We start from the raw sequence: 19,857 nt of genomic DNA, 5'->3' as shown, positions 1-19,857 counted from the left end.
ATAAAGCTGATAATATTTGTCAATGGACAAATAGCTTAAAGTGTTTAACAACATCCTGAAGAAGTTCTGCTTGGACGAGATGTGTTAGTTGGAGATGATGCGATTGATGAATAAGTTAAGTGCTGTGATGGTACAAAACCATAAGTTGCATAAGTTGCATTCATCTGAGGACTAGTAGCCATAATGGTTGGTGACAGCATGTATGAAGGAGCAGATAATATTGGGGTAACGCCAACTTGAGTAGTTGTACCATCCAACTGATAATGGGATGTTGGAATTACAGAGTGTTGATTTGCAACAGTTACAAACTGTGTCTGGGGTGTTGTAGTAGTTGGATGGATAACAACTGGAACTGATCCTACAGTACTGGTATATGGGCTTGATATAGAAGTGCTAACATACTCAATACCATAAGTAGAGCTTGGATGTTGCTTAGTGTATACAGATTTATTACCGGAAGACTGAACACTACTTTGAATTCCACTATGAATATGGCTTTGTACAGCTCCTTGTAATCCTGAAGTTGAAGACATTATGATCTTATTAGTTTTCCAAATATGGCACTCAGATAAATATATTACAAATTTTTACCCAAAATAGGATGAACTGATCTATAAAATTTAATTAAGTTTATATTTAAAAGTTTATGGATACCCTACTACGAGATATTGTCTAGAATTATCCCTAAAGCGAGTAGTAACTTCATGATTCGAGTTCATTAATAACAATAAAATGAAGTTATATAAGTGCTATAGGAACCTTATAATTATATAAAGTCTCATTTTTTTCTTTTTATATCTCAATGATTTATTTTAGGTATGCTTAAATTATTATATATCTGAAATAATTATAATTAAGATAGTTTATGTATTATTAAATTTACATGAGATATATATATCCTCCAAATATTCTATATCACCTTCTACTTAACTATTAATTTAATTATTGTTAACTAAATTAATCAATTTGTATATTATTACAATTAATTACAAATTTAGGGATGAAAGTATAAGTAGAATTACGCATGCATGCTGCATGCAGACATGTATTCGTTAGAAACTAGTTCTAATATTTTTCCCCCCGCTATTAAATAATTTTTATAGTAATACTTTTTATTTATAGTTATTTTTTAATTTTTCCATATCTTATTAATAAATTTCCATCTATTTTTAAATATAATAATAGCCATTATTATCTTTAGATGTGATGACTTTGTTATAGCATCAATAGTAGAATATGGTTTAAGAAATGTATAAGGTAGGATATATTATTTTTGGCTATATGCTTCTGTTTGTATAATTTTATTATTCCAATAAAAATATTGTAGAAGTGAATTTTTTTTTACTAATATATACTTTATTTAATAATAATAGATGCAGTTGGACTATTATTACCAAATTTACTATTTGTAGATTTTGTCTATTCCAGTAACTAAAGTAACTTAGAAATAAGATATTTATTTATAAATAGTAAATGATGATATATACATTATCATTAATCCCTAGATTCTTCATTTTGTTTTTATTTAAATATATATATTGTTATCTACTAACTTTTTTTTTTTTTTAAGTTCAACGTACTAATCTTTATTATAAATAAGTTGTACATCCTTTATATAATAGATTTTGTACTGATAATATAATAGTAGTAATATAAAGAATCATGTAATAATGATACTAAATTATAAAATTTTTAATATAGAAATTTAGTTCATATTAAACATATATATAAGAAAGGTATACTTTGTTAAATAAATAGTTTAACTTATTATATATTTAACCTATTATCCTTATTTTAAAGTTAGACATAATATTATACTTTTAGTATTTAGTATAAACAATTAAAATTAAATTATATATTAATGGAGTAATATTTATCAGTTAGATTAGTTTCAAAATTAGATTACATAGTACTTAGATACTAGTTTTAATAGATAATTATATACTTTAGCGAATTGAATAGTAAATTTCTATTTTAATAAATTAGAAGTATTCTTTAGATAACTAATTTTTATAAATATAGAAATAAAACTATTTTCTTAATTTTTAATGTATTAAAAGTAGGCCTTAATTATCACCTTTTTGTATGAATTCATACGTAATATTAGAAAAACGATCAGAGAGTAGTTATTTATAAAATAGAGTAACTTCTATATTAAATAAAAAATACTTGAAAGTTATTTAAGCTGTATTGTAAATATTTAGTAATTTATGCTTGTATTATAAGGATAAAGATAATTTCAAATAGTTTTATTTGAAAGTATTTTACAAATATTTTAAATTCATCAGATTTGACAAGACACTTAGGTTTTCATTTACAAGTAAATAGATTGAAACTTTTATTTAAGAGTTATATATAAAAGTTGTCAAATTACTTCTCTATTATTATATTTTTATAGTGAAATTCTAAAAATTATTAAAAATTGGGCGCTTATCCATGCAAATGTACCACCGCTATTATGCATGTACATTAACTGCCACGTAATGTTATAGGTTTAATTACTATTTCAATAGCTTTTCAAATAATTACAAGCTACCTTTAAAATGAGTGATAGCTCAACTTCTGTTTTAGTTTTGTCAGTTGATAAATTTAAATTATATCCTGGACTACTTAATAATCTACCAAAGACCTTTCAAGTGGCTCTATCTGTGGGACTTCGTCATGAACCTATAAAAGATATCATTTTTAACCCAGAAAGATACATAATAGCGACTTTATCACCAATAAATAATGAATCTTCCAATTCTCCGCTCCAAGTAGATCATAGAGTAAATCATAACTTTTATATTCCTATTCCAAATTGTCTAAATAATAAGGCACTTTTAATTCGCCTTGTACTTTTTCTTATAAACTGTGATGGATATAAAATTCCAATTTGTAGATCTATACTACGTCTGAGTAGTATAAGGGATCCTACAACAGTGATGAAATGGTTTCCATTTATACTTTACGATAAGTTTCTTAGTTTCTTCGAACAACCGGATTATATTAATAAAATTGACAAGGCTTATTTAAATAATAATAAATTAAAAGTAACAAATCCTGCAGTAGTTAAAGTTGAAGAACAGGAGACAAATACTAAGTATATAGTTGGCTCAATTCGTATATCAACAAAGCGAGTTATTCAGAATAGATTTGAGCAACCAAATTTTAATGCAATGATGAGCTTCTTAACACCTGTAAATACTGGTGATGTGATGAAATTATCTTTGAATGAATTATATAATGACTCATTATCTAATGATACTGATTCTTCATTTAATAAATCATCTGAAAATTTTAGTAGTAATGATAAATTATTTAATGGTCCATATAGTTCCCGTATAACTGGTTGTTACTTAGAATCATCTAATGAAGTAATGGAAGATAAAATTAAATATCCTTTTTTTGAATTTAAAGAAATTATTAGTAGGCATGTACCACTTGTGAAATTACACCATGAACTACCAGTTTATTACTACATGCTAAAGAAAGAAATTAAGAATATGAACGAAAGAAACAGAGATAGTCGGATAGTTTTAATTGGTAAAGATTTCTTTGAAAAAAATAGAACTGGAACACAAATACCTTTGAAAATACCTAGCAAAATAATTGATATTTTGAAGTCAAGTTTAGATTGGCAGAAATGGCTCAATAAATGTATGGATGTAGCAATAATGCAAAGTATTAATGGTTACAGTATAAATAGTATGAATTCAACATCTTTAGGTTCAGAATCAGGTTTACAGAATATGGGAGAAGAGTTTGTATCTAATATTAGGGCTAATGAAAAAATAATCCACAATTTTGATAGGTTAATAGAAGCGATTCATTCAAATATAGATGTATTAGTTGTACATACTACTTTTACAGCAGCAGCTACTGAATTTGCAAGAGATGTAATAGATGATGTAATTTTCAACAATGCTAATCAAACTACGAAATATAATGTTTATAGGAATCAATATGTAATATGGAATTATCATTTAAAGAGAGTTTACCAAGAATTAGGGATGGATTATTTAACAAATAATAGTGATCAGAATATTTCAGAAGGTAAAGTATCAGATATAGAATTTGAATCTGATTTTGAGGGCTCTGAAGATGAAGATGAAGTTTCTATTGTGTATATTAAAGAGAAATCATTTGATATATTAGAAAGTAGTGATGATATAGAAAAGAGTAAAAGTGAGTATTATAATAGTTTAAGTACTAATTTAGCTCTTGACATAAGCAGAAAAGATCATACTCAAACAATACCTTTATATAATTCTCTCAAAAGAAGACTTGTTGAATCAATAGAACGAGATCCAATAAAACCCTTAGATCCATCTCATCCATTTTCAGCTTTACGACTATTTGAAAAAGATCTTGTATTTATTCATCATAATACAATAGGAAAAGGATTACTAGGTATATTAGTATTAGGAGATGAAGAAATATCCCCAGAAGAAGCCTCTAAAATATATACAAGGGAAATTACAGCTCATATGTCAATTAATGAAGCAATTGTACATATGAAGTTACAGAATGCTATAAGAATTTATAATTCTACAAATTCATATGATGATGAAATAGAAAATAATGACAAAATAAATGAAAATATACTTTATATTATGGGAAATAAGGAAAAACCAAATCTAACATTAACTCCTACCAATCAAGAACTAGCAGATATATTAATTAAAGGAACAGATATGTATCATGATGTAGTAAAAGATTTATTTCATCCAGCTATAAGATTATCTAGAATTAATCCTACTTTAATTACAAGTGTTGACTACTGTGGATTTCGCGTGGTTATACGTCCATTACCCCCTTTTCCATTTACATTATGTGATTGGCCTTTACCAATACAAAGTATAGAAAGAAATGAGGTATATAAAATTGAAAGATATCTAAATATAGGTAATATGTTACACCCAACTAAGATGTTGCATCAGTATTATCACTTACCTGTGTTGCTAAAATATGCTATTGGTGCCCAAATTTATTATAACTTTCATCATGTTTACAAAGTTTTTCCAAAGGATCCATGGAAATCAAATTTATCAAGAGTTAGTAATAATTTATATGTGAATAACAAACGTAATATAAATAATAGTAGCTTTTTAGATGAAAAAATTGATAAATGGTGTAATTTAAGGCCTTTACTGATCCGACAAAGTGATACAATTGAACAATTACTAAAATGTCAAGGCAATATAGAAATAGAAAAACGTTATCATTATGGAATAGATGATTTAGAATTATTTTTGGAAAGTCAATTAGAGCCACATGGCTTGTGTTTACTCTGCTCTTGTGCTTTACAAATTCAGTATTATGGCTACTTTACCAATTGTAATTTAGATAAGAATGCTACTAAGGATGATACTCAAAAGATTAAATATAATAAGACGAACTCTGATACTTTAGTTCTAATAAATAGTGATACACATTGTAGTTTATGTGGGTCATTAATTGGAAATTATAAAACAAAGGGCTCAAATAATAAAACAGTCGAATCCAGTGAGTTTCAAAAGTATATCGTAAAAAAAACACCATATCCTATAATTGGGAATAGTGATGACGGAATAGGAATTAAAATGAGTAGAGTTAAATTATCAGCTGCTTTTTTCCAAATTCCAAACGAATATTATGGTGAATGGAGAGTATCTGAGGGTAATATTTTCAGAAGGGATGAAATTATTTGGGAACGTAAACCAGGTATTTATTGCTTACCAAGAAGTTGTATTAGTGGTGGTGGCAACTTACTAGGAAATGGTTTGGATTTAATTAGATATACACTATCTCAAGCAAAAAGAGCAAAGTATGAGGTTAATAATAAGCAACTTGATTCTAAAGTGGATAAATTAAGATTTTTGGATATTGATGATGGTTGTAATTTACTTAATCCAATAAAAATAACACCAGATGGTATCTCAAGTGATCAGAAAACGTTATTACTATCTAATTCTTTACATACTAATTGGTTAGGTATTGCATTACATCAATTAGAAAGTATTCCAGCATTCTTGCCATATGACTCTATAACTCTGACAAATTTTATGCACTCCCGTGGGTTAAACTGTCATTTGTTTGGTAGAATGATTAATTGTACTCGTTCACCTTGGCTTAGGCAACTTATTTCAGTGGAAATAATTGCCAGATCTATGAAAAATCTCATACCGAATATTATTAAAACATTATATTTATCAAGTGCGCTGGCATCTATAAAAGGTGAAAAGGGAAATTATGGTAAATATTGTCCTTGCCATGTTATAAGCCCACATTTATTAAAGTTACATACAATATTCAAACTTTACATAACATCCATTAACAATCGCAAAGAAAAGAAATATAATGGTACTTTTGCACAAATAGGTATTCAATCAAACAAAATGAATATGCCATCAAACCAAACATATAGAAAACAAACACCATTAGTTAATACTTCTCTAATGAATAATCTCGATAAAGCAACTAATATACAATCGTTAACATGGTCTATACAATCTCCTGTATATTGGAATGAGATATTCCATGCACTTAATTCAAATAAATGGAATGTATTAAGTACCTATAATGTCAATATTCTTGATATATCAAGCTTTTTTTTTGATTGGGGTTCAAAATTTTTTGATATTGAAGATGATAATAACCAAACGATTGATATAAATAAATATTCAAGCTCAGTAAAACCAACAGATAATGAGTCACGTAAATTAAAAAGTGTTTGTAAACATAAATATCGCTTAAAATTACCATTATGGATACTCAAATGTTTATTTAGTATTAATGATAAAGATATAATGAGTATAAAAAGATACCGTTTTCATCAAATTACTATTATTCAAATTATAATGACAAATCTATTTAATTTAATACTTGGAGATTCTCCAAATTCGCAGTTATTTTGGACAAAATTTATATCTTATTGTTGTTGTAAACAATTTGATGTGGCTGATAATAGTTTATCTAAATATAAAGTCCCTATTGGTGCATTGTTCGTAGCATTGCAACATCACAGTGGGATAACATTTTTTACAGATATTAAGAAACTACAAGAGAGACTAGTAGAAGAACCATCAGCTCCATTGAAGTATGATGACTTCAATATTTGGCTACCTTGCACAAAAAAGTCTATGGAGAGCAACTATACAGAGAGTTTACCAGTATGGGCATTATTAGAAGTGCCAGAAATTATAAAATTACCAAGATATAATAACTTTTCTGTTATATCAACTCCTACTTCTTCCCAAATACTGATATCACTAAGTATGAAATTATCTGTAACATTTGCTTCAAATCCACAAATGCTTAATGATTACATTGGTCACTGTGAAGTATATTGTGGTGCACAAAGAAATATGAGAAGGCAAGATTGGATAGTCCAGGAATCAATGCTTGAATTAGCTGGATACTTTTTTTGGTTAGAGTCCAGTAAATCTTGTATTAAGATATGTAATGAAATATCATATTACTATCCCCAGGATCACATTGCAGTAATTCAGACAAAAGTATTAAAAATGTGGTCTCAAGCAAGGCTTAGAGATTATGCAGATAAAAATACTATAGATTCGGAAGATTTATATCAAAATCACATTTCATACACAGCTATGTCACCGGAGATATATACATCGACTAACATATTAAATATAATAGAATTATATTGGTCTGCATCACATCCAATAATAATAGATGTATATAGTGCAATTGCATTTATGTACTTCATACGTGGGAATTTACAATCGGCTCAAGAGGTACTTGAAAAAGCTATAACGCGTTCATTAGTTCTTAGTAGTTCTTTGGAATCACCAAATGATATATTAAGATATTTTGGGAGAATTTTCTTACCTAGTATACATAGGAATTGGGAGTATGAAAAGCAAATATTAGACAATAAACAAAGAAAGTCATTAGGTTACCCAAATAAATTGACAAATGAGATAAGTTACTCTTCACTAATAAATAAAAGTAAAAATGATTATAATTCGTATGGTTCATATTCATCAACATTTATTAAGACATTATTTAAAACAGTTGAAAATCCAGATATGAACAAGTTACCTAAATCACCACCTGTACTACGTATTGCTTGGTTATTAAAACAGTTGGGGAAAATAAAACTAATAAATTCATTTAAACTAAACAAAAAGCGGATATTAGAAAAAGAGGTATTATCAGATGGCATAGCCAATAATGGGTATAATGCACTTCCAGTGGCTAGTGAGACAATAGAAAGCTTATTAGAATCAGCATGCTTGACAATGCAATGGGCATTAGATATATTTGATTTTTATATTGGACCAACCACTTTGGAAACAGCAAATTGCTGTCATGATTTAGCTCTTGGGCTATTATTAATGAATGAGGTTATTGATAATGATGAATCAGTATTATTGAAAAGAGCTTTAGAGTTACTACAAGCCTCACTTAATGTCACAACAACTTTACTATCACCATTTCACTATTTATGCATAGAAAATGTAATTCTACTAGCCTTAATATATGAAAAAACTAATTGTTACAATGATGCACTATATATGTGGGAAATAGCTTTAGAACAATTAACTTCATGTAGCAGAAAATTTCATGGATTTCAATTTAGGAATTTATGTGAATTTAGTATTTTGGGATGGTGTACCCCAAATAAATACTTCGTATCACCTTTTTCATTTGAGTTATTAATGAATTATATTAATAAAAAAAATATAGATAAAGAAAATAACTATGAAAATATCAGTCAATCAATGGAATTAATGGAAATATCAAAAAATTATTTAGATATTATAACAAGTAGAAATATTTTTGATTTATCATCTATCTGGTATATGAGCAATTTGATGTATTTATTATCAGTTACAAAAGAACGAATATTTTATTTATTTATGAATATATGCAATGAAAATAGATATCACAAAAGATTATATCGTTTATTTTTATTGGCATCTTATTTAAAAAGAGGTGATAAACTTGTTAATTTACAAAATTGGAATATTTCTGATGAAACGATTCTTGATACAAAAACTCAGATATTTGGAAATAAAGATAGAAGAAATAACTCAAGTACATCGTCAAATAATTCAACTTCAGGATTATTATTCAATGTTCACTATGAACATGATTCATGGTTATTTGAATCTGAAGAATCAGATTTAGCAGTAATATCATTTATTAATGAACATCCAACCAAAATAAATAAGAAACAATTATTTAGTGGTGACGGCTTCTCAGGTCCTTTATCAATATTGTTTAATAACTATATGTCATATAATGGAAATAATAGATCTGTTAATATAAATAAATTAGTTAATGTTTCTAAAAATATTGACAATTCAGAAGATGGTGCAGATTTATTGTGCAATATGTATAGTGATAATTATAACTCTAAATTAAATATATTAACACAACGTCTACTTTTATCTTCAAAATCAATAAAGAGCGAAATATCAAATATGGAGAGATTTTTTGTTAATATCATAACCGAGGCTGAAAATGATATAAAAATAATATGGCTAAATATAAGAGAACAGATGATATCATACAAGACTAATGCTTGTAAAAAGTGTATGAAATTGAAATTAATGAAGTCTAGAACAAATCATGATAACCGAATAGGTAAATTATCAATGAGAAGAATAAAGCAAATCTTGAATTGTGATGACAAAGATGTCAATAAATTAAATGATAAAAGTGATCAAAATAATATTGCTAGTATGTTTGAAGTAGGTTATGATTCAGATATAGAAGGTAATATGGCCAATATACAAAGTGGTAAAGATAATGAAGTAATTACAGGACTCATAAATGTTGGAGACATGATATCATGTCCTGCATATAAATGCTCATTATTATCAATAAAGAAAGAATCAGAAAATACACTCATGAAATACATTTCAAAAGGCAATATGCGAAGTACATCATGTGATGCTGATGAAGATAGTGATGGTGATGATAATTATAGTGAAACAGATGAAAATAAGCAGGTAGAGGATACTTCAAAAGTAATACATGATGCAATTGACTCAAGTAAAACTAGAGGAACTAAAATGACTCTAGATAAAAGTTTACATGTCTCAGGTAGAAGATTGGTTAGCCTTGAAGATTTAGAAACAGTAAAGTATACAAGAAGCTCACCACTAGATTTTAGAAGTGAGTCATTAGATGTAATTATTTCAATCATATACCATACCACAAATATAAAAGATTACTTTTCAAATTGGAAGGAAAAGGACAGATCTAAAGAAATTAATTAAAATTTAGGGTATCAATTAAAATTCAGAATTAAGCTTAGGAAATAGAGAAATAATGATGGCAAATTTAATAACAGCCTGTATAAATATATTTTCACATAGAATTAGATATACAATTTCATTTAATACCATTTCCTTATTATAATTCTACCTATAATTTGTTTATATCTCATTAGTTTATAGCTGCTTGCTATATATTACTCAAATCTAGCTTTTTTAGTAAAATATCTTTGATTACATTCACTATCATCATCAGACATATGGTCTTCTGTGTACTCTTTGTAAATTCTATTCTTCGATGTAGTTAAGGTAGGTAAGGCAACATTTACTAACTATAAAACCAGAGATAAAGTATTGATATGTCATAATTGTATGAAGTGTGAATAATAAATTTTCATTATATTTTGTTATAAAAAAAATATAAAGAAATTAAGAAAGCTTACCTTATCTAGAGCATAGAGATAGCTCGTTGTATTCTTGTAGCAATTAGGTTTGCATATAATTTCACAAATCCTTTGTAAAGTAGGAGGGGGCTTTATGCAATTATACTGAAGTGTATTAATAATATCATTTATAAAGTATTTTACAAATTCTCTATTGCATTTATTGCAACTTGAAGAGTTATAGCATGAGCTTCCATGTTTTATTTCCACTTTTGTCTCATTGCTATTTTTGAGGATATCGTGTATATCTTGTTTATTATAATTAGATGATGAATAATATAGCAGCATTTGATTATTCAAACCTCCATATTGTTCATACATCCAATAACAAGATTCTACAATTTTACTAATAAGCGTCGATTTAAAATGTTCCCATGAAATAGTTAAAGTTCCAGTCTCTGCAATATCTTTTATCAACTTAATATTACCATCATCTAGTACATTTACAGATGAGTCATCTATTATATTCTTGTTATCTTTGTATATTGTTACTTCACAGTCAGAATATAAGTTATCGTCTTCTTTTTGAGAATTTCCATCATTTATGTTATTATCTACATTATCCATTGTAGACTAAGCATTAGGGAGCGTCAATTATCCATTAAATCTTAATTCTACCTATTTATCTATCTACTAATACAGTAAATATAATAAATAGAAGCCTTCTAGGATTAGTGACTATAAGATGGCAACTTCTGCAGTCTGAAGCTAAGTCGATACCTGCACAAGTTTTGTTTGGTATAATACCGCTATAAAATGTTATACTAGCATTTTTTTTAAAGCGCGAGAATAGCAATAGCTACAAGCTTTTTTTTTTGTATTTAATTGCCCAAATCTACCGCGTACTAACCAAAATTTGTAGAGTCTATTAGGCCTGTAGATAATGTTTTGGTGTATACACACAAAATAGCGCCAATATAATGTTAAAATTAGAGAATCACAGGTTTAAAGTATCTATATTAGAAAATTACCTCACCATGTGAATACAAATAAGTAGAACCTATGACTAACTTAAATAAAGCTATTGATTTGAATTCATACCAGGAGAACATTCAAAATATAAGTACTGGGAATATACCTTTGGAAAAGCCAAAGCTAGAATCGAAATTATTGAGCTGGTTCAAAAAATTAACTCAAACTTTAAATAAAAACGAAATAAAAAGTAAAGAAAAAGATGAAATTCCAGTGATAGATATCCGATTCAAAAGAGCACTTGGTAATTCAAAGTGGGAGAAATTATTGGCTATACACCACGGAATTGCAGTGTAAGTCTTTATCTACTTAAATGTTTATGTTTATTAATAATTAAGATACCAATTATCAACTGATTTTATAAATGCAAGAGCTGATATAGAATTAAACAAAACACCAGAATCAATTTCAGATGAGATGGTTGAAATAGAACGTACAATATTACATGATATTGGCTACAATTCGTCAGTTTATAAATCCGAAGAAATTAATCTTTCTAATTGCTCAAAAGAAATCTCAAGTAATGATATTGAAGATTACCGTAGGAATCTGGATGCTTGTAGATATCTTGAAATAGAAGCTAGAAAGTGCTTTCTAAAACATCGTCATTCTATTAATCCTGATAAAGTAAGTCCAAATAATGAATTATTTGTAAACATTTAAATATTTAACTATTATTAATATAAATATCATGTTATTAGGCTATAATGAAGTGTCATAAATACCAAGTTGAGTATATAGAGTGTTTATGGGACCAAGAGAAAGTAATTCGAGGTATTTCATCAATAGAAGTGCCCTTTTCAAAAAAAAGAAGGCCTTTTATATCAGCTCCAAATCCAAATTCACTAGGTTTATAAAAAATAGATGAGGGTATGAACTACTAAAGCAAAAATGAATACTTATAGAAGTTTTATTTTAATTATATTGAGTATTTACATAGGCAAAATTGATTTTTTGCAATACAAAGATATTTAGAGAATTGAGGGAATTATAAATAATACATTTAGATAGATTGCAATAAATATTAAGTGACTTTCTATAATGTATATATGGAAATATATCCATGAGTTGATTTTAATTAACTCCTCATGATATAAAAAAAAAAAAGGTAGATTGTATGGATTTTTCATGAATTTTGTGTGAATTTCGTATGAACTGTCACCTCGATACCATTAATCATAATTTATCTCACCAAATTCAAATTTAAGTCTGTCAAAATAAGCAGATGATCTAGGAGGAGTTGGAGGTCTATCCAACAAAATATCTTCATCCCAGATATTTAACATATTTCTTTGTTCCTTAGGGGCAGGTAGTAAAATTTTAGGGACAACTGTGAGATCTCTTTTAATAAAAAGTAAAGCCCCTGCATTTTGATGTTTCCCACAATAGTCAGTAGCTGAGAATAGTGTTACAAGCTTACCTCCAGCAAATCTTTCAAACCCATCTTGGACACATTCATGGGCCCTAATAATTAAATCAAGGTTATTATTGCATAAAAATTGGATTACTCTGTCAGGTCCAAATTTCACAATATAACCACAGCCATCTGGATCTCTAGTGTCATTTGAAACAACTCCCTCTAAACCATCATTATCCGTAGGATCAGACCACAATAAATCCAAGACACGTTGTTCACTTTCACTTTGAGGAGTTTGAGAAGGCTTTAAAGGTCTTTGTATTTCACGAATTTGTTCTATTTTATGTATAGAACCCCCAATTCCTCCATGTATACACAAAATCTTATCTTCTATAGTAGCACCCACAGACATATATTCAAATACCCTATTGAAGCAATTCCAACAAGAACCTGGATCATCAGGATCTTCTCTTAGACGTCTTCTACACTCATCTTTAAATCCATATAATGAATTCACAACTGGATCTTCATGATTACCTCTAATAAGATGAATTTGTTTGGGATAACGTATCTTCAGTGCAAACAGAAGACAAATAGTTTCTAAACTGTGAGTTCCTCTATCTACATAATCCCCTAAAAAAAGATAATCAGTCGAGTCAATATCTCCTTTAGTATCAAATACATCCTCCAATTCTTCTGATATGGGAGTTTTATAACTGAAAAATAGACGCATTAAATCATAATATTGACCATGTATATCTCCATAAACTTTAATTGGAGTTCTTAGTTTAAGTACCATATCTTCTTGTCTAATTATCTCATAAACAATCTCACATAATTGAATAACTTCAGACCAAGCTAATGCAAATAAACCCATAGGATTAAATCTAGCCGATAATTCTATCGGAGTAATCCTAGGATGCAAAAATAATTTTAGACACTTTTCAACTAGCCCAGTACCACTACTTCCAAGAGTTCCGGGAGCAAGAGACCAAGGTAACTCAGCTAAAGCTTTTTTTGCTGCAGCCTTATCTATCTTTCTACCTTCTTCTCCTAATTGGTCAATCGAAACCCTCTGTACTAGTGATGAAAAATCATTTTTAGCTGAGTCTACGGTTATGTGAACCTGGGAACTTACTTTAGTCATAGGTTCAGCAAGACCAATTAAGCCTGCAGTTGTTTTGTGATCCATCCTAGGTTGATAACGTTTTGGATCACTTTGTAATTGTGCATTAGCACGGGCTATAGCTTTCTCCACATTTGTTAGAGGCAAAGCACTTGTTCCATCTGAAATTCTACATTCCTCCGTAGATGCATTATCAAGATCCGTAGATTGAGAGTCTTTATTTTTATTACTAGTTGAAGACTCCTCAAAACTCCGAATATTTACTGATAATTTAGATGGAACTCCAACAGTATTTATAGGTACACTAGCAAGACTCTTACGGCGGATACTTCGTTCTTTTTCATTATAGAAATTTGGCTCAGAGGAACAATCTAGTGATATTAGATCCATTGTAGGATATGTCTGTATCTTATGATCAAAGCCTGCAAAAATAAAGATTACTGATTTTATAGACCAAGCTGAATGTCTAAATCTTCCAATATGAGGTAAGTTACGCCATTCACATGTCTCGGTATCATATAACATAGTAGGAAGTGTTTTAGATACATCGTCCCCCCTACCTCCTATTGCTAACATCTTTGTTCCTATAAATAGAACTACGTGCTGAAATCTAGGAACTGGAAGTCCCCCTTTCTTGCGAGGAGCCTCAATCCAATCCCATCTACCATCTCTATGCTGTCTTAGACCCCAGATGTCTTTAAGATAGCGAGAATCACTAGCTCTACCTCCATGAACTACAGTCATACCAGCAGCAGGACCTTCTGTACAGAGAGCTGCACTATGATAAACTCTGGCACAAGGAATTCTTTCATCTCTTTCAAATAATACCTGGGTCCATAAAAAAGGACTTTCTTCTACATTCATAAACCAAACATCATTTAAAGTTCTCTGACCATCATTTCCTCCAAATACAATTAAATTTGGTTTGCTATATACCATAGAGTGTCCATAACGTCTCCCTGGAGTTCTACCACCACAAATTGGTACACTCATCCAACTGTAGTGAGGTTCCTTCCTCAAATCTAACAAATATAACTCATCACTACTTAAACTACCTCCACCTTAAATTAAATAATAAAATCAGGTCAATATATCCTAAATATATATCAATATACAAACAATATGTCACATACCTGTAGCTCCTCCATAAATAACTAATTGCATAAAGTCAACACAAGCTGCCGAGTGAGCTGCTCTAGCATTGGGAGGACTATCAGCCGTTATTTTCCTCCATTGAAAGCCAGCTGTAAAGTCCAAAATATAAGTATCAGCCGTTATAGTATATCTCCCACTGTCTCCAATTGCTCCTCCAAACAACACAACTAAAGTAAATATTAAAAAATCTCAATTGCAAGTTCAATGATCAGAACCGAAACATTAATATAGCCCAAATTTAAACCTTATGAGCTAAATATACAGGAGAATATTATTACATACCTTTCGAGTTTCCCACAAATGTTGTAGAATGTCCAAACCTAGCTGTTGGAATATCTCCAAACATTTGCTCATGCTGAGCCATCTTCAGTCACAAATATGCCTATTAATTCCTAGTAACTAACTAATTATCTACATTTGTCTTATTCTCTATGATATTTGATGAAGACATCTAATTTCTCCTTTTAACTTTATTTGTCACAAACATAAATGTCTCCAAGGCCGTATTGGCGGAAAGACAGGATATCTCAAAAGTATAAATTTTAAGGAGGGTAAAGAGGGGTGGATCTAAAAACATTGTCTAATTTTGAGGAAATTTAGGTAATAAAAAAAAGTAATAAAAAGGTAGTATAAACATCATCTACTATCACCATCTATTTGTAAATATTTAAAGAGCTAGGTTTTCATATTGAAGATCTTGAAAGTCGTGGGGTTGGAGTTTTATAATAAATAATGAGAACTCAAAATAATTACAATTTATATATTTGAAGTAGTAAATCTTAACTTGTAGACTTCTTCAACTTATTATATTGTGGAAGTTAATATAAGATATCCTAGTTAATAAGAAACTCGAAGAAATCATTAAAATCTAGATATTGTTTACCATTTCTACAACACTCTGTAAGAAAAATTTCAGTCCAATGAATATGAGCACAATATTGCACTTTATCATCAGTTCCGTCATCTCTATGATAAGGTTGGTTACTTCCAAGTCTTAGGTACTGTTCATACTGTTGATTAGATACAGTTTCAGAACATATTATAATATCATCTTCCCAACCAAAAGAGGCGAGAATATCTTGAACAGATACTTTTCCATCAGAGTCCTTATCAAAATTTCGGAAAACGGCCTTAACAATATTTATATTGTTGAGGTAGATCTCTGGAGGCATAGATGCAGCCATAAATTCAGAGAACTCCCAAGCTCCACTTTGATCTTGGTCAATAATTCCAAAAACTCCCTCAATTCTATTACATAATTCATTTAATTCAATAATTTCATTGATATCAAATTCACAAATAATGTCCATTTTAGAAAAAAGTTTTTCATTATTGCTTGGGTGTTTAGTATCAAATACCATAGAATTTTGTGGTATTTCTTCAAAGCCTTTTAGTCTGCAATTTAAATCTTTATCATGCTGTTCTTCTTCAGAATTTAACTCGTATTCTTCAATATCACTAGCATCAATATAGACATTAGAATGAGGTATTAGGGAATTTATAGAATTAATTAGTAAATTTGAGTTTAATTCTTTAAAGCTAAAATTTCCCATATTTCCTGATTTTACCTTGTTCCCACTAAAAGAACTTTGCATACTAGGTAATAATCCATGTATGGTTCGATCTCCAAAGTTAATATATCTAGAAATAAATCTGATATGCCATATAAAGCACAAGACACATTGTAATTCAGCAAGAGATAATACTCCATCTGCAGCTACATCTAGATTGGAAAATTGTTCTCTTAGAGGAATATAGTCATCAGATTCACCTAATCTAAGAGCTATAGATACAAGTATAACACGTTTTAGTAAGGAATAAGAACAAAATTGTTCCCATTTACCTAGAAGTCCTAGAAGAGACTCATAGATTAGCGTAGAATTTTTAGAAAAAACCAATTTATAGAGTTCCTCCGCATCACAAACATTAGATTTGACCATTGGTAATTTTACAAAGTTATTTCTTGATCCAGAAATATTGTTAGATGGAGAATTTAATGCTGTTCTACAATAGTATTGCATCATCTGTTGGTTTGAATCAGCATTTGTGTATATATATTTTCCCTCATTATATTTACTAGAGGTAAAGCTTGGAATAGGATTGCTTAAGAAATTCGGTTCATCAGAACTAGCAGTTACAATATCCATATGTGTTGATTCCGTAGATATTCTATTTTTTGTAACAATATGTAACATATTAAATCGATCATCCAAAGAGCATGAATAAGATCTTCTAAAATTTTTAAGGGAAGGGCTAAATAGTGATAAACTTGTTGATCTTTGTTGTCCTACTTTTGCGATAATACTAGTGTTACCACAGTGACAGCCAAAGTGGAATCTAGGATCACAAGGGGGTGATAACATAGCATATTCACGATTTAACATAGCATTAATTGTAGCCTTTGTCCTAGGAGTAGGTTGACGGTCCAATTCTAAATTAGTAAATGACATTTTACGGGTAACTGGAGATTTAAATTTTCCTAATGAAATATTAAAATTGTCTATAGATAAGATATTGGGATAAGCATTGTTCATACCATATAGTAGAGGAGTACTGCAAGATCTTCTCAATAGAGAAGAACGATGTGATGATCCTCTTTGTATATTATTTAGTGTCAAATTAGAAGATAAGTCAGTATCCGATCTATTTTTCAATAAAATTGAATTATTATCCGTATTGATATACTTGGATTCTCTATTTGCAGATAAAAGAAGTGTCTCATCTTCCATTTCTATAGTCTTTAGACTATTGGAAGAAAAACTTGGTGAAGATATACTAGATTTAATTCGTAAATCGCTGATGCTGTTTGATGCTCTCATTTTATATAGACGAACTCTTTGTTGATGCCATGGCCATACTACTACCTTGTTGAGCATGCCTATAGCACATGTAGGAATACTAGGGGGATCCCATATCCTTAACCATGGATGCTGTAAAGCTTGAAAAGCTGATATACGTTCTAAAGGGTTCTTATTTAGTAATAATAATATAAACTCTTTTGCTAAAGGTGAAATTTCACTCCAAATAAATTCATTAAATCCAATACTACCTTTCCTTACTCTCTCAATGATTTCTGCATCTGTATTTCCAATAAATGGAGGAACTCCGCATAATAAAATATGAGCCATTACTCCTACTGACCAAATATCGCATTTCTCGTCATATCCTTTACCTAGTAGAATTTCTGGGGCAATATAGTACAGAGTACCAACACAAGTACGGAGTTTACCAGTTCTTGTTATTCTCTTAGCCAAACCAAAGTCAATTAATTTTAAAGGGTTTTGTATATCAAAGCAATGACATGGAATCTGATTCCGACATTCATTTAAATTTAAGTCCAAACTTGTTATTTCAGCTGATCCATTCAAGGATGATGAGGGAGTTAGACCAAGATATGTGCCAGATCCTGGACAAGCTAAAGCAGCCATACTGACTTTGCTACAAACTGATGAATTCTCTGGTACACTTTTTATACTATCACTTAGAGTATTTCTAGCCAGAACTGAATTCGGTATACAAAATAGATTCTCATTAGATTTATTATTACACTTATGGCATGATATCTGAGATGGATGCTTTACAAACAAAAAGTTCTCAGGCTTTAAGTCTCTATGAACTATACCTTTGGAGTTACAATAAGACACTGCAGAAAGTATTTGTTTTAATAAGTGAGCAGCGACTCTTTCAGGGAAAATATTAACTTGAGTTAGTCTATTAAATAACTCTCCGCCTTTACATAGCTCCATAATGAGGTATATAGAATTGTAGTCTTCAAATGATTCATATAACCTTGCTATATTAGGGTGGTCTAGAGTACTTAAAAGTTGCATCTCCTGTCTAAATCGAAATAACTCTCCAGTACATTGTTTTGGAATTTTCTTTGCTGCACGCATAATACTAGAACATCTTTCTTCAGCAGTATAAACTGCTCCCCAAGTGCCTTCACCTACTCTCTCTCCTATTTTATAAAAAGAGTGGATTGGTAAATAGCTAGTCCCTACAAATGCATTTCTTTTGATGGGGGGTTTAGGTATTTGGTTTACAAAACCAAACAAAGTAGAACTGGAAGTTCTACCACCTTGGTTCTCATCGACACTTAAGCCACCCTCTTCACTGAAATCAGACTGATCGTCCTCACCTTTTTTTATTAATGCCATCTATTTTTATTAATAGGTTATACTATCCAATTATACTCAGCATAAATAAATTAGAGCAAATAGCTAAAATAAATCTCTATATATAAAATTGCATTAAGATTTTTGAACAATTAAATAAAAATCTTATTTAACTCCAATTAAATATTCTATATTACCAAATTAAGAGGTTCTCTAGCTTCTGATTTTCTTTTAGGACAGCTAGTCTTATTAGCTATTTAATACTTTTTAGGCGCTGAATATGTTCTCCCTGGAGACTATATTGAATACTTTGAAAGTATATAAATACTTATTGGAATTGATATTAACTTTTTCTACTACTATTATCTCTAAGAAAGCTTCTCTTTAGACTATTTTCTTAGTTATAATTCTTTTTATATAGCCCATACTATAATTTATAATGACAAATGATGAAATCTGGAGTATTCCCTTAAAT

General features: G+C 29.5%; 6 protein-coding genes across 6 annotated transcripts, besides 14 other annotated features; 2 read left to right on the top strand and 4 right to left on the bottom strand.

Annotated features, from left to right (window-relative positions):
- Nucleotides 1-44: 44 nt before the first annotated feature.
- CMU_038560 (uncharacterized protein) lies at nt 45-533 on the bottom strand (the record flags this gene model as incomplete). The annotated part of the gene is made up of 1 exon (XM_002139102.1): nt 45-533. One exon carries the CDS (start codon nt 531-533, stop codon nt 45-47), a length of 489 nt encoding a protein of 162 aa, XP_002139138.1.
- A 79-nt stretch (nt 534-612) lies between these two features.
- Nucleotides 613-642: a sequence feature (AT_rich).
- A 180-nt stretch (nt 643-822) lies between these two features.
- Nucleotides 823-882: a sequence feature (AT_rich).
- Nucleotides 883-931: 49 nt separating this feature from the next.
- Nucleotides 932-997: a sequence feature (AT_rich).
- An 87-nt stretch (nt 998-1,084) lies between these two features.
- Nucleotides 1,085-1,184: a sequence feature (AT_rich).
- A 148-nt stretch (nt 1,185-1,332) lies between these two features.
- Nucleotides 1,333-1,372: a sequence feature (AT_rich).
- Nucleotides 1,373-1,518: 146 nt separating this feature from the next.
- Nucleotides 1,519-1,569: a sequence feature (AT_rich).
- Nucleotides 1,570-1,677: 108 nt separating this feature from the next.
- Nucleotides 1,678-1,863: a sequence feature (AT_rich).
- A 141-nt stretch (nt 1,864-2,004) lies between these two features.
- Nucleotides 2,005-2,059: a sequence feature (AT_rich).
- A 320-nt stretch (nt 2,060-2,379) lies between these two features.
- Nucleotides 2,380-2,424: a sequence feature (AT_rich).
- A 119-nt stretch (nt 2,425-2,543) lies between these two features.
- CMU_038550 (uncharacterized protein) lies at nt 2,544-10,217 on the top strand (the record flags this gene model as incomplete). The annotated part of the gene is made up of 1 exon (XM_002139101.1): nt 2,544-10,217. The coding sequence occupies one exon, from the start codon at nt 2,544-2,546 to the stop codon at nt 10,215-10,217; it is 7,674 nt and encodes a 2,557-aa protein (XP_002139137.1).
- Nucleotides 3,008-3,032: a sequence feature (AT_rich).
- Nucleotides 8,643-8,675: a sequence feature (AT_rich).
- Nucleotides 9,886-9,920: a microsatellite.
- Nucleotides 10,218-10,411: 194 nt separating the features above from the next.
- On the bottom strand, nt 10,412-11,224 carry CMU_038540 (uncharacterized protein; the record flags this gene model as incomplete). Its single annotated transcript, XM_002139100.1, has 2 exons — nt 10,412-10,546; nt 10,658-11,224. The coding sequence occupies 2 exons, from the start codon at nt 11,222-11,224 to the stop codon at nt 10,412-10,414; spliced, it is 702 nt and encodes a 233-aa protein (XP_002139136.1).
- Nucleotides 10,597-10,647: a sequence feature (AT_rich).
- A 435-nt stretch (nt 11,225-11,659) lies between the features above and the next one.
- Nucleotides 11,660-12,486, top strand: CMU_038530 (uncharacterized protein; the record flags this gene model as incomplete). The annotated part of the gene is made up of 3 exons (XM_002139099.1): nt 11,660-11,922; nt 12,001-12,256; nt 12,331-12,486. 3 exons carry the CDS (start codon nt 11,660-11,662, stop codon nt 12,484-12,486), a joined length of 675 nt encoding a protein of 224 aa, XP_002139135.1.
- Nucleotides 12,265-12,319: a sequence feature (AT_rich).
- Nucleotides 12,487-12,801: 315 nt separating the features above from the next.
- On the bottom strand, nt 12,802-15,728 carry CMU_038520 (serine/threonine protein phosphatase, putative; the record flags this gene model as incomplete). The annotated part of the gene is made up of 3 exons (XM_002139098.1): nt 15,550-15,728; nt 15,246-15,434; nt 12,802-15,173 (listed from the first exon to the last, which is right to left on the bottom strand). Exons 1-3 carry the CDS (start codon nt 15,629-15,631, stop codon nt 12,802-12,804), a joined length of 2,643 nt encoding a protein of 880 aa, XP_002139134.1. The 5' UTR covers nt 15,632-15,728.
- Nucleotides 15,729-16,100: 372 nt separating this feature from the next.
- Nucleotides 16,101-19,424, bottom strand: CMU_038510 (protein kinase domain-containing protein; the record flags this gene model as incomplete). Its single annotated transcript, XM_002139097.1, has 1 exon — nt 16,101-19,424. The coding sequence occupies one exon, from the start codon at nt 19,422-19,424 to the stop codon at nt 16,101-16,103; it is 3,324 nt and encodes a 1,107-aa protein (XP_002139133.1).
- Between the last annotated feature and the right edge of the window lie 433 nt (nt 19,425-19,857).

This window comes from Cryptosporidium muris, genomic scaffold (genome assembly GCF_000006515.1).
Source record: "Cryptosporidium muris RN66 scf_1106632373453 genomic scaffold, whole genome shotgun sequence".
NCBI classification, from domain to species: domain Eukaryota; phylum Apicomplexa; class Conoidasida; order Eucoccidiorida; family Cryptosporidiidae; genus Cryptosporidium; species Cryptosporidium muris.
This window is presented reverse-complemented; position numbering and strand designations above follow the sequence as displayed.